Source organism: Trachypithecus francoisi, unplaced genomic scaffold (assembly GCF_009764315.1).
Source record: "Trachypithecus francoisi isolate TF-2019V2 unplaced genomic scaffold, Tfra_2.0 Lachesis_group6, whole genome shotgun sequence".
Lineage (NCBI taxonomy): Eukaryota > Metazoa > Chordata > Mammalia > Primates > Cercopithecidae > Trachypithecus > Trachypithecus francoisi.
This window is the reverse complement of record NW_022681471.1, coordinates 39,404,233-39,416,861: the sequence shown is the minus strand read 5'-3', so window position 1 is coordinate 39,416,861 and position 12,629 is coordinate 39,404,233. Positions and strand designations below refer to the sequence as shown.

Here is a 12,629-nt window from a genome sequence, read left to right as displayed (position 1 = left end):
CCCCTCCTCAATCAGCTCTTCCCTTATTATTATTCAGTCGCTTAAGCCAAACACAGAAATATCTTTGATTTTCTCTCTCTTCCACAATCCACTTTGAATCCATCAACAAATCCATTCTAGTCTACATTCAAAATATAACTCAAATCTGAAAACTTCTCACCATCTCTGCTTTAACCATTCCAGCCCAAGACACCATCATATCTCAACTGAACTACTGCAACTGGATCCTAAGTGCTCTCACCCTCACCCCGCTAAAGTCATTCTACATACCATAGGATGAACAATCCTTTGAAAATGCAAGTACGACTATGCCAATGACCTAGTCAAAGTCTTCCAGTTGGCCAGGCATGGTGGCTCACGCCTGTAATCCCAACACTTTGGGAGGCCAAGACTGGAGGACTGCTTGGGCCCAGGGGTTTGAAACCAGCTCAGACAACATAGCAAGACCTCATCTCAAAAACAAACAAACAAACAAATGAAAAAAATACTTCAGTGGCTTCCCAGTACACTTATGAAATCCATAGTTCTCTGTTCTGTACACACTGGCCTCCTTGCCATTTTGTTTGTTTGTCTGTTTTTTCTCTAGTTGCTTACAAAAGCACTCCTTGCTATTTCTTGATTGCCCCCAAGGACCTTTTCTCTTGCAGTTGCCTTGTTTTTTTATTTCATTACATTTTCTGCTCAACTGTTACCTCCTCAAGACCTCTTAGACCATTCTATATAAGACAGCACCTTCTGCCACTCTTTGCCTCCTTATCCTGCTTAATCTATTTATCATAGCATTTATCAGTAACAAATACGTTATATATTTATTTGTTAATTTATTTTTGCCTCCTAAGAATGTAAGCTCTACAGGTGGCAAGGCCATGTTTCTATTTTCTTCATTGTTATGTATAACAAGCCCTCAATGAATAAATAAATTAATGAGGCTGATTGCTGTGATCTGAATGTTGGTGTCCCCTTAACCCAATTTGTATGTTGAGACCTTATCCCTAATGTGGTGGTATTAACAGGTGGAGCCTTTAGGAGGTGATTAGGTCGTGAAGGTTGAGACTTGAATTAGTGTCCTTATAAAAGAGACTTCAGGGAGCTTGTTTGCCTCTTCCACCATGTGAGGATGGAGTGAGAAGGTGCCATCTATGAGGCAGAAGTCCTCACCAAACACCAAACCTGGTGCTGCCTTGACCTTGGACTTCCCAGCCCCCAGAACTGTAAGAAATAAATTTCTCTCTTTTTTTTTTTTTTTTTTTTTTTTTTTTTTTTTTTTTTTTTTTTTGAGACGGAGTCTCGCTCTGTCGCCCGGGCTGGAGTGCAGTGGCCGGATCTCAGCTCACTGCAAGCTCCGCCTCCCGGGTTTACCGCCATTCTCCTGCCTCAGCCTCCGAGTAGCTGGACTACAGGCGCCCGCCACCTCGCCCGGCTAGTTTTTTGTATTTTTTTGGTAGAGACGGGGTTTCACAGTGTTAGCCAGGATGGTCTCGATCTCCTGACCTCGTGATCCGCCCGCCTCGGCCTCCCAAAATGCTGGGATTACAGGCTTGAGCCACCGCGCCCGGCCAGAAATAAATTTCTATTGTTAATAAATTACTCAGTGGCCAGGTATGGGGGCTCATGCCTGTAATCTCAGTACTTCAGGTGACCAAAGTGAGAGGATCACTTGAGCCCAGGAGTTTAAGACCAGCTTGGATAACACAGTATGACCTCATCTCTACAAAAAATAAAAAATTAGCCGGGCATGGTGGTGCACGGCTGTAGTTCCAGCTACTTGGGAGGCTTAGATGGGAGGATTGCTCGAGCCAAGGAAGTCAAGGCTACAGTGAGCCATAATCACACCACTGCACTCTGGCCTGGGTGACAGAGTGAGTCCCTGTCTCAAAAAAAGAAAAAAAGAAGAGGATCTATGTGGAGATTTTTTTCTTTCTTAGTGGTACATAAAACAATGTGCATCCTACAATTGATGGCATCAAAGATTTGATGAAGCATGCTACTTGAGCTGTCTGTCATTTGTCTACCATTTTATTTTATTTTATTTTGTTTTATTTTGTTTTGTTTTGTTTTATTTTATTTTATTTTGTTTTATTTTATTTTATTTTGTTTTATTTTATTTTATTTTTTCTGAGATTGAGTCTCCCCCTATCGCCTAGGCTGGAGTGCAGTGGTGTGATCTGGGCTCGCTGCAACTTCTGCCTCCTGCATTCATGCGATTCTCGTGCCTGCCCCCTGAGTAGCTGGGATTACAGGTGCCCGCCACCACGCCCGGCTAATTTTTGTATTTTTAGTAGAGACAGGGTTTCACCATGTTGACCAGGCTGGTTTCGAACTCCTGACCTCAGGTGATCTGCCCACCTTAGCCTCCCGAAGTGCTGGGATTACAGGCATGAGCCAGTACACCTGGCCTGTGTACCATTTTAGGTCCAGAATAAGTAGAGGACCTGGTGCTTGCCTTTGAAAAACTAACAAAGTGATAAGTCAGAATTGCATAAATCTTTTTAATTTTGGGCTAAATCCAGTAGGAATCATTTCACAAAAGTATCAGATTAGTAGTTTTCTGGTTGGGTTTGATGGGCCTGGCCAGGGGTTCCCAGGCTATGAGTGAGAAAGGAAAGATAGGGGATATTGAGCTTAGCCAGGAAGGCTTTTTGGCCCATACTGCAACTCCAGTGGAGCAGCTCTTCCCTTACCTATATTACATTATAGGTTTCCTTGATCTTCCCATTATTTCACTTGAATACAAAATGCTATTGATTAAAATAAACGTAATTATTTGTTTTTTTTTTTTTTTGTGAATGTAAAACATTTAATTTAAAAATGTTGACACTACAATATATAAAATAGCTATTATAAATGCACATAGTGTATTCTATAGCTGCCAGGTTTACTTTTTTTTTTTTTTTTAAAGGAAACTGTAAGTTACACTGTGGTTAAGACTTGTATCTTCACCCTTGAAAAAGCCCACATTCTATCACAGTGATGTATGGTCAGACTTAACAGCCCCAATTGTTAAACACTTGGATCAAGTCATAACCAGTTTTATTGCAAAAGGACCCTGTACACATTTATCAATTCTAGTACCTTAATAGCTACCCAACAAGTCATTAACATACAGAAACATGCATCATGAGAAGCAAGAAATATCACCCATCCCTTCTGCATATTAGCAACTTGTCACTCTGAGCAACAGTGCTCACATCACTGAGGTCTGTGAACAGTCACTTTTCGCATTCATCCTGAGTGAAAGATGGAATGACTTAAGTACAAATGCAACATATTATAAACAATTTCTTACAAAAAAAGTCACAAATTAAACCAAAGTATTTTACAGAATTTACTACAAAACGCCATAAAAACTGCCTTCACTTAAGCTCTCTCTCCCCGTATCCGGCGAGCCAACTGGATGTCTTTGGGCATGATGGTGACTCTCTTAGCGTGGATGGCACACAGATTAGTATCTTCAAACAGACCCACCAGGTACGCTTCGCTAGCCTCCTGCAGCGCACCAATGGCCGCGCTCTGAAACCTCAGGTCGGTTTTGAAATCCTGAGCGATCTCCCTCACCAACCTCTGGAAGGGCAGCTTCCGGATGAGCAGCTCGGTCGACTTCTGGTAACGATGAATCTCTCGAAGCGCCACGGTCCCGGGCCTGTAGCGATGAGGCTTCTTCACCCCGCCGGTAGAGGGAGCGCTTTTCCTGGCGGCTTTTGTGGCCAGCTGTTTGCGGGGGGCTTTCCCACCGGTGGATTTACGAGCAGTCTGCTTGGTTCGGGCCATTTTCTTTCACCCAACGCCGAAGTTTTAGGCCACTTCTCCGACCGCCGCGCCGCTTCCGCTGCCCGAAGAACAGCCGCAATCGCTGAGCCAAGAACCGACACAAACACAACGAACGACCAAACCGCTCTGCCATTAAAATAAACGTAATTATTTGAAAACTACTGTTTTAAATGTTGAGAGAAGGGCCAAAGAGTATGTGCTAGAATTGTAGAAGAAGCCTTTCATTCAATATGTAGAAGGAAATTAGATAATGCTCTTTTATATTTATATAGTATTTTACATGCTTCCAAATGCATTTGCATATATTATCCCACTGAAGCTTTATTACATCACCAAGAGTTAAGCAAGTCAGCTAGCACTACACTCATTTTACAAATGGAAATATATTATCTGTGAGTTGATCAAGATTACATTACTAGTTACTATAATCTATGGAAGAGCCAGAATTCAAGAATCAGAAATCAAAGTATTCTGATTCCAGTAGGAGAGCATTAACAAAATATGGACTCTTTCACAAGAAAACTTAATTTCTCTCAAAGACTTTGATTCTCTTAAAGCATATTAATTTAAGGTTTTCCTTTCAATCATATTTATCTATAGCTCAAATCTAATCCTCATATTACATTGTTCCTACACCTAAAGCTTTCTAGCTCAGAGTTTTCTCTCCTCTGATGCCCTGAGAAACAGCATAATGTGGTCACATTGTAATGTGATACAGCTGATATTTTTTCAAAAAATTGTGATGAGTAGATGCTTCTACCAGATTGCAAAAAAACTTATTTTAATGGTCTTTTATTACAGAATCATAAGGTAATGGATGAGGAGACTGGATTTAACAGACTGAATCTGGCAGCTTAACAATAATCAGTGTGCCAGACACAATTACTCTGTGCCAGACACATTACCCAAATCATTTCATTTGATTTCTAACAGCAACTCTATTTCATGAGATGATTGGTAGCTCCTGAGCTGACTCCCTTCAGCACTATCACCCACTCCCTCCCTGAGGACATTCCATAGGAGATCAACCGTGAACAAAAAAAACTTTTTTTTTTCATCAAAAGCATTCAATTTTAAGAGACAGTTGTATGCTTTAATATTACACTTCAGCTTTTACTACCATTTAAAGTTTAACATTAGGCATGTACAGCTAAGATCTGGAGAGCCTTATCTGACAGGTAAGTGAGGTACTTCAAGACACTAGAAATTTAAATGTATATTGCAGCTTTTGATGGAATAAAATGAAGATTACCCCAAAAGGCGAATTCTCAGGGATGGAAAGATACTTAAGACTTGCAGTCCAGTTTTATTGACACAATAATCGACTCAGAACAAATGTGAGAACTCTGGGGCTTTCTCAGGCCTTACAGGAATCCTCTCCCCTAGGCAATATGAGGTTAGACTGATTTCATATAGTTAGAATCTGCCCAGTATTTTGCTTCTGCATTCACCAGCCCCCATAGCTAAGACTACTTTGCCTTGCCTCAAATTCTGAGACCAATTCTGCTTTTATACAAGAGAAATAGAAGGAAAATAATGACATCTGTTAAGTACTTTCTCTGTGTCAGCCACATGATCCAAATCATTTCATTTGCTTCCTCACAACAGCCCTGATTATTGCCAATACACAGCACTTACGACAGTAAATTCTATACACAATTTTTGACTGATTGAACAAACATGCGAAGTAGTTCTTCATACGTATTCCCATTTTATAATTGAAGAAATAGATGCTCAGATGGGTTAAATATGTTGCCCAACATTATAGAGGTGATTAATTTCTTCGTCTCTGTCTCCTTGTCTCCTTCCCTTCCTTTTTTTACCTTTTGCAAGTTTTAGAAAATGCTCAGAAGTTATACATAATTGGCATTGAGAACCTAAACATTACAAAAGTAGAAAATGTTAAAAATGAAAGTCTGTTTGTCTTTGTCATCCTCTATCCACTTTCCAGAGATAACAGCTATAAGTAATTTGGTTGTTCATGTCCTTTTCATTGTATCAAGCAAATCTTATCACTGTTGCTGTGGCTCTGGGTTGAAGCTCATAACTCCTGGATTTACATAACTTGACTTTGTCTTGATCTTTTGTTCCAGGCTCCCATTCTGTACCCCCAATTGTGCAACTATTTTTATTATTGTATCCTCATGCTTTTGTTTCTGCTACTGTCAGCAAGAGTATGTTGGTGTTGTTTATAATAAGGGTATTACTCTAGCTGCGTTTAAAAAAAATAAACCTTTTCTATTTAATTTGCTAGTGTACACTTGGCAGATGTGACAGACAGTGGAAATGTACTGTGCACCAACTGCTTTATGACTGTGGTAGCAGTTGAAAAGGTAAGCATGGCGGCAGTATGCACTAAAATTGATAAATGGATTGTAAAGAAAAGCAGTACACAATCAGAGAACTGATAACTACTTGTTTCAGCACTCTGATTTGATGGGCTTCTATGATAGTGCCTCAGTCTTTCCGGAGGCAATCTGTGTTTTTGCAGAAACAGGTAAGCTATCTTAATAGATCTTTAGTTTATCATCAAATTTCTCCTTTCATTGTGTCTTGCAGTAATTTATCTTTTACAAGGGATCTGTACTGATTCCATTTACAGCAAATTTCTCCCCGACATGTTCCTTATTCAGCCATTTAACTATCTCTTCAGTAAGTCAGTGCTTTTTTTTTTTTTTTTTTTTATTTGAGGCGGAGTCTCGCTCTGTCGCCCGGACTGGAGTGCAGTGGCCAGATCTCAGCTCACTGCAAGCTCCGCCTTCCGAGTTTACGCCATTCTCCTGCCTCAGCCTCCCGAGTAGCTGGGACTACAGGCGCCCGCCACCTCGCCCGGCTAGTTTTTGTATTTTTAGTAGAGACGGGGTTTCACCGTGTTAGCCAGGATGGTCTCGATCTCCTGACCTCGTGATCCGCCCGTCTCGGCCTCCCAAAGTGCTGGGATTACAGGCTTGAGCCACCGCGCCCGGCCAGTAAGTCAGTTCTAAGGACCAGCCATCACTGTTCTGTGACCACATTATTTTCTTCCTCATCTTCTTTTATTACCTACAGAACTCTCTCCTTTTGCTCCCCACCCCTACCAAATAATCTTCAGTATTTTTAGCTTTCCTGATGAGTTTTTCATTTAGTTCTTTTAACTTTCTTGCCTACTCATCATGAGACTCATGATATCTCTTTATTACTCAAATAATGTCTTATTTATTGATAGTTAGTTAAGTCTGCAGAGCTCATTCTCTCTTTTATTTATTTATTTTTTGAGACAGGACAGGATCTCACTCTCTTGCCCAGACTGGAGTGCAGTGTTGTGATCACAGCTCACTGCAGCCTTGATTTCCTGGGCTCAGGCCATCCTCCCACCTCAGCCTTCTGAGCAGCTGGGACCACAGGCACACCACCGTGCCCAGCTAATGTTTTTAATTTTGTAAGAAATCAGGGGTTGGCCAGGCGCAGTGGCTCACGCCTATAATCTCAGCACTTTGGGAGGCTGAGACGGGCAGATCACCTGAGGTCAGGAGTTCGAGACCAGCCTGACCAATATGATGAAACTCCGCCTCTACTAAAAATACAAAAATTAGCTGGATGTGGTCACATGCGCCTGTGATCCCAGCTACTCAGGAGACTGAGACAGGATAATCACTTGAACCTAGGAGGTGGAGGTTGCTTTGAGCCAAGATCTCACCATTGCACTCCAGCCTGTGCAACAAGAGCGAAAATCTGTCTCAAAAAAAAAAAAAAAAAAAAGGAAGGGGATGGGAAGGGAGGGGAGGGAAGAGGGCTTGCTGTGTTCCCCCAGGCTGGTCTAACAGGAGGGGAGGGGGGTGGGGGGAAGGGAGGGGGTGGGGAGGAGGGGAGGAGAGGGAAGGGAAAGAAGGCTTGCTGTGTTGCCCAGGCTGGTCTTTAACTCCTGAGCTCAAGCAATCCTCCCACCTCAGCCTTCCGAAGTGCTGGGATTACAGGTGTGAGCCACCACGTCCAGCCCTGCAAAACTCATTCTCACCAAGAAAGAAAGGTCCTATCATTCTGTTCCTTTGATTTTACTCCTAGGCCATGAAACATTTCTGAGTAAAGTGACAAAACCATGATGACCAAGTTCACAATACACTTTGGCTATTGAACTTCAGCTGGATTTTGCACTTCGCTTAGTAGTTCTTTCAGCCTTTCTTAAGCTATTCTGATAATTTCCTATGGTAGATGCCTAGGCTTTATACAGTCTAGTATCTCAGCTCTAAACATGGTTACTTAATTCCATGGATAAAACTGAAGTCATGAAATGTGGGCTCTGGCCCTCCCTGGTTTCCCTCTAAGTGGATTTTTATTGCCAAACTTTCCTCCACACCAGTATCGAAGCATCTAACATCCTATTTTGGTTCTAGAAGAAATACCTCTCGCACCTTGCTGCATCAATGATCTCCTCTCTGCAATGTCAATCTCTTTTCTGTTCCCTCAGAATTCTCCACAATATTGCTTGAAATTCTATATCTCCTAAAATTGCCATTTCATTTTCCCCCCACACCCTTTACTGCCAATATTTTAGGCTATTTTTAAGGTTTCCATTCCTTAATGCTTGTTTGTATTCTTTAACATCTGGCTTCTAATCTCACAACTGTACTAAAATTATTTCTTTAAAGTTCCAATCTTCTGATAATAGTTTTATACTGTGACTTTTCCAGTTGTCATCCTCTTAGTCCTCTCTAAGGCATAGACTCTGTTGTCTCTTTATATTGAGGAACATCTCTATTGTGGACCTCCTTCTACCTTTAGGTGCCCTACCGCATTAAAGTCTGCTATATATTGTAAGCTTTTGTATGGAGAATTGAGGGTGTTTATTTACACAAAGATCTGTACTTGAATGTTTATGGGGATTTATTCAAAATAGTCAAAACCCAAAATCAACGAATTGTCCTTCAGTGGGTGAATGGATAAACAAATTGTGGTACATCTAGAAAATGGAAAATTACTTGAGAATAAACATGAACAAACTACTGATAACAAACAAAAATCATTAATGATTCTCAAAAGCATATGGTAAGTGAAAGAAGCCAGACACCAATTGCATACCTGACCATTCAATTTATATGATATTCATGAAAGGCAAAACTACAGTTACAGGAAGCAGATTAGTGGTTGCCAGGATCTGAGGTTGTGAGAGGGTATTGACCACCAAGGGACAAAAGGGAATGTCCTAGAATGATGAATGTTTTCTATGTAATGATCATGGTGGTGGTGGTTACATGACTGGATACATTCTTCATTGATATTTCAGAATTTTACTGAATATAGATTATATCTTGCTAAACTCACAAAAAGTTAAATAAATCAGAACTAGTGCAACTATATTAATATCCTCATATACTTCCAATAGAAAAAAAAATTTATAGTTATTCAAAATATCCATTATAGTTCCAAATGCATTATAAATTTATTTTTAAATCTACCACTGAATTCAGTGACGTTAGTTAAATAGAACATACTTTTTGAATAAAAACTGACTCAGATTAAGAAAACAAAAGTAGTAAAAAATAAATAGAACATAGTTGCCCAGGCTGGAGTGCGGTGGTGCCATCTTGGCTCACTGCAACCTCTGCCTCCCGGGTTCAAGCAATTCTCCTGCCTCAGCCTCCTCAGTAGCTGGGATTACAGGCACCCATCACCACACCAGGCTAATTTTTGTATTTTTAGTAGAGACAGGGTTTCACCATGTTGGCCAGGCTGGTCTTGAACTTGTGAGCCCAAGTGATCTGCCCGCCTTGGCCTCCCAAAGTTCTGGGATTACAGGTGTGAGCCACCATGCTGAGCTGGCCTAAAGACTGTGTTTATAACTATCATAGATTGATTTAACTATTTCGTTCTTGAGGAGTACTAGATCATTTCACCAAGTAGGCAGACAATTCAGATTGTCTGAATGACAGACTACAGTATCTGGAGGTGAGGAGTGATGGCTTCTTGTGAGATATGGCCCTTTTCTTGAGGGAACACTCTTTGAGATGACAGCAAGGCACAAATGATTTTATACGGGCATGGTCTTGTGCCTGTAATCCTAGCAGTTTAGAAGGCTGAGGAGGGCAGATCCCTTGAACCCAAAATTTGAGACCAGGCTGGACAACATGGTAAAACTTCATCTCTATTTTAAAAAATAAAAATAAATGTATTAGTTCATTCTCACACTGCTGTAAAGATACTACCTGAGAGTAGGTGTCTTATAAGGAAAGAGGTTTAATTGACTTATAGTTTCACATGACTGGAGAGGCCTCAGAAAACTTAGAATCATGACGGAAGGGGAAGCAGGCACGTCTTCCATGGCAGCAAGCGTCAGAGAGCATGTGAGAGCGCAGGAAAAACTACCATTTATAAAACTGTCAGATCTCATGAGAGAATTCACTCACTATCATGAGACAGCATGGGGGAAACCGCTCCCATAATACAATCACTTCCCTCCCTTGGCGCATGGGGGTTACACTTGGAGATGAGATTTGGTTGGGGACACAGAGCCAAATAAATAAATAAATAATATGGACACGGTCAAGGTTTTCCAGCAACTCTCTTGGTATTCCTAATGGAAATTTTCACATGTTGAGACCTTAATATCCTACAGAATGATGTTAATGTTGGGTGGTAGTCCGTATTTAAAAAAAAGATTTCTGTGGTAAAATAAGGTTGAAAAATATTGTATTAAACAATGTAAACAATTTAAAATAGATTACCACGGTACATTCAGAATGCTTTGATATACAAATATGCATTGGAAATCTCCAAGCAAGTGACAGAGCAGGCAGGGCTTCCCAAACTTACCTGATTCTATGACATACTTGTATTGTACACCTATATTAACATCTCTCAGAGCTATCTGGAAGACACTTTAGGAAATGCTATTCTAATATTTACAGACCCATGAATGCAGTGTATACCCAATTTTCAGGTCTTAAGTTTTGCTACTTTTTTGCCTTGCTCTGAAAACTTTTATATGGAATGTGTAGGGAATAAGGACCAGTATGTTGCTCCGAAAGTTAATTGGGCAGAGGCATAAATCATGTGGGTAAAAGCAAGTAGAGGCTTATTAGGCAGATTCTGTACCTTCTCATCAACAAAATATTTATAAGCCTTCCCTAAGTGACAGTTACTAGTAAAATTTCCAAAGATGGCAATCCTGAGCTTTTGCTTTTCATTGTATTCTAATGCTAGGTGTTCCTTCTTAGGCCTATTTCTAGTATCTGACTCATGTCCTTTAAGAGTCATTTATTAAACCAGGCCTTATTTAGTATCTATTATGTATATTTCACTGAGGTAGGCGTTAAAAAGTATGAAAAAAAAAGATGTAATGAACATGGTTCCTTTTCTGAGGTGCAAATAATCTCACATGTGAGACAAAACTTACTGCTCATTTGGCCTTCTTTTTCACTGTTGTACAATATAGTCGTTCGAGGCATGTCAGGCTCATTGTTCTTCTTCTCCCAACTCAAATACATTTTATGCCAATTTTGTTCTCAGCCCTTTGATTTATGCCATTCTCTTGCTCTGGAATGGCCCCTTACTCCTTTCTCCTATCAATATCTGGCCTTCCTTCAAGATCGAGCTGAGGTTGCCATCCTTTCTTCTTTTTCTTTTTTTGGAGATGGGTTCGCACTCTGTCACCCAGGCTGGAATGCAGTGACAGAATCATACCTTACTGCAGCCTGGAACTCCAGGGCTCAAACATTCCTCCTGCCTCAACCTCCTGAGTGGATTATAGGAGCAAGCTGGAGTCCCATTCTTCCTTTAAAACCTTCCCTTACTGCTCTTTTCTCATCTACTCTTTCCTTTGTTTTATGCTGAGGTTAATTGCCTATGTGTATTTATCTTGTCTCCTCAAATAGCTTGCAAGTTCCTTATGCTTCTCAGAATAGGAGAGTTAACAAAAATTAAGAAGTTTTTTTAAAAAAGTTTATGAGTTCCTTTAAGGTAGGGAGTGCTTTATATGGGTATTCCTTACAGTACCTAGCACAATTCTGGGCACAGAATAGGTTAATAATAAATATCTCTCCTCTTATTATTATTATTATTTGAGACAGAGTCTTGCTCTGTCTCTCAGGCTGGAGTGCAGTGGCATGATCACAGCTCACTGCAGCCTTGACCTCCCAGGCCCAAGCAATCCTCCCACCTATCAGCCTCCAGAGTAGCTGAGACGACAGGTACATGCCACCATGCCCGCTAACTTTTTTTTTTTTTTCTTTTGAGACAGAGTCTCCCTCTGTCGCCTAGGCTGGAGTGCAGTGGCACCATCTCGGTTCGCTGCAACCTCTGCCTCCTGGGTTCAAGTGATTTTCCCTCCTCAGCCTCCCGAGTATATGGGATTACAGGTGTACACCACCACACCTGGCTAGTTTTTATATTTTTAGTAGAGACAGGGTTTGCCATGTTGGCCAGGCTGTCAGCTAACTTTCTAAAACAATGTTGTAGAGACAAGGTCTCGCTAGGCTATGCAGGCTGCTGTATTTTCATGGTATCTTGTAGGTGGGGTTTGCATATGGACTGGGAGAGGGAATAATATTTCAAGTAAAATAGGTGGTTAAAAATTGTTAAGCTGTAGGGTTATGACCTTAATATTTTAATGCTTTAGTTTTTGACTAATTATATTTCTGGCCAAAATGACATGTTTGAAAGAGTATTGTAGCATAATTCAAATGTCTACAATTAGAACTTTGGAAAGGATGTATCCACCATTTTTTTCACATTCAAAATATTTCCATAGCACACCCTAAGAAATTAATGTATGTCCTCAAACTGATACCTGCCGAAATATTATTTCCTGTTATCCCAAAGAGTCACATTTTTTCCCAGAAGTATCACAACAATTAAAACTAAAATTTGGAGTGATCAAGATTAAATAG

The 12,629-nt window shown here is 40.6% G+C and overlaps 1 protein-coding gene across 1 annotated transcript; it reads right to left on the bottom strand.

Annotated features, from left to right (window-relative positions):
• Positions 1-2,870: 2,870 nt before the first annotated feature.
• LOC117078466 (histone H3.3A-like) lies at positions 2,871-3,899 on the bottom strand. Its single transcript, XM_033202010.1, has one exon. It carries the CDS (start codon positions 3,766-3,768, stop codon positions 3,358-3,360), a length of 411 nt encoding a protein of 136 aa, XP_033057901.1. The 5' UTR covers positions 3,769-3,899; the 3' UTR covers positions 2,871-3,357.
• Positions 3,900-12,629: the final 8,730 nt, after the last annotated feature.